Source organism: Chiloscyllium plagiosum, unplaced genomic scaffold, assembly GCF_004010195.1.
Source record: "Chiloscyllium plagiosum isolate BGI_BamShark_2017 unplaced genomic scaffold, ASM401019v2 scaf_7307, whole genome shotgun sequence".
Lineage (NCBI taxonomy): Eukaryota > Metazoa > Chordata > Chondrichthyes > Orectolobiformes > Hemiscylliidae > Chiloscyllium > Chiloscyllium plagiosum.
Genome location: NW_025215106.1, coordinates 27,266 through 28,724, shown reverse-complemented (window position 1 = coordinate 28,724; position 1,459 = coordinate 27,266). Strand labels below are relative to the sequence as shown.

At 63.7% G+C, this 1,459-nt stretch overlaps 1 protein-coding gene across 1 annotated transcript in view; it reads left to right on the top strand.

The window, feature by feature from the left end:
* The window catches only part of LOC122548164, a gene marked incomplete at its 3' end in the record, with an annotated part of 23,265 nt that overhangs the window by 11,945 nt on the left and 9,861 nt on the right, over positions 1-1,459 (top strand). Inside the window, exons 3-4 of the mRNA XM_043686718.1 lie at positions 248-330; positions 711-866. Of these exons, the coding sequence (XP_043542653.1) occupies positions 248-330; positions 711-866 (239 nt within the window). The remainder of the gene's footprint in view (positions 1-247; positions 331-710; positions 867-1,459) is intronic.

Sequence of the window (1,459 nt, the reverse complement as noted above, 5' to 3'; positions counted from 1 at the left end):
AGGGGGTGATGGGGGAGGGTGGTGACGGGGGAAGGTGGTGACGGGGGTGGGTGGGGGAGGGGGAGCGTGGGTGATGGAGGGAGTGACGTGGGAGGATGGGGGTGACGGGGGAGGGAGGTGACGGGGGAGGGAGGAGGTGATGGAGGCGGAGCCTGCGTTTGGGTCTGGGGTGGTGTCTCAGTGACTGACCGTCACCTTGTGATCTGCTCTCTCTCCACCCCCACCCCCACCCCCCCCCCACCCCCAGGTTCTCCCTGAAGAAAGGGGGGATCATGTGCGTGGACCCTCAGATGTCCTGGGTCAAGGAGCTGATGAGGAGAATCGACAAAGGTAGGCAGCACACTCCTGTCCGTTCACCAATTCCCCCTCCCTCCCCCTGAACCTGCTCACCTTCGCAAAGAGAGAACCCCTCCCCACATCCTGGGGGTGGGGGTGGGGGTGGGGTGCCTGGGTTAACCCCTTCGCCCCGATTGCACACGAGGGGCGTGGGCAGACTGGTGAGGAACTGGGGGCCAGTAGTAGGCCGCTCTGGCCACATCCACCCTGCTAGCCCGGGGCGAGTCCCACGTCATTGACTGGGTGGGGGTGAGGTTGGGTCGGGGGTGGGGGTGGGGGTGGGGGCGTGGCGAATGGGGTTATGTGGCGCTGACTGTTTGACCCTTTTCCATCCCCCCCCACCAACCACAACCCCACCCCCGTTTGCATTGCAGTGGCGCCTAAGAGCGGTGCGGACAAAGCCAACGACCCAAGCGGACACGTGGGTGACAGGTACCAGACCAAGGGCCCGACCCTGGTCAGGCAGAGAACGGGCACCACCCCTGCCAACCAGGAGGACCCGGACGCCACACCCTGGCGACCAACGTGGGGTAAGGAGTTACCGATCAATAGCAATGGTGGTGGGATGCCCATTGGGCATTGGGAGGGGCGTTAATGCCTGTCGTTTGGGGGCGCGGGGGGTGTAGATGGGGGAGGGTTGGTGAGTGGGCTGGGGGGGGGGCGGGGGGGGAGAGGTGGGAGGTGGCAGACAGGGATTGTTTGGGTTGTGGACGTTTGGCGTTTCTTGCCCCATTCTAGCTCCCTTCCTTCCTTCAGTGATTGGCTGGCGGGAGGGGAGCGTCTCGCTGGGCCCAGCATTTATCCCAGTTGCCCCAGGAGGGGCAGTTAAGAGTCACCCGCATTGGGCTGTGGGTCTGGAGTCACGTGGAGGGTGAGGATGGCAGGTTTCCTTCCCCCCCGGATTGGTTTGTGATTGGGTGGAGGTTGGACTGTGGCCGGTGATGGGGTTTGAACCGTGTTCCCCGGACCATGTTCAGGAGGGGAGTTACTTGCCGCTGGATTCCCAGCCTCTGACCTGCTCTTGTGGGATCTTGCTGTGCATGCCAAGGGTGCTGTGGGGCTGACAGGACAGCAACTTCCCAAAATGCTTCAGTGGCTGCTGAGCGATGTCTGTCTGGGGAGG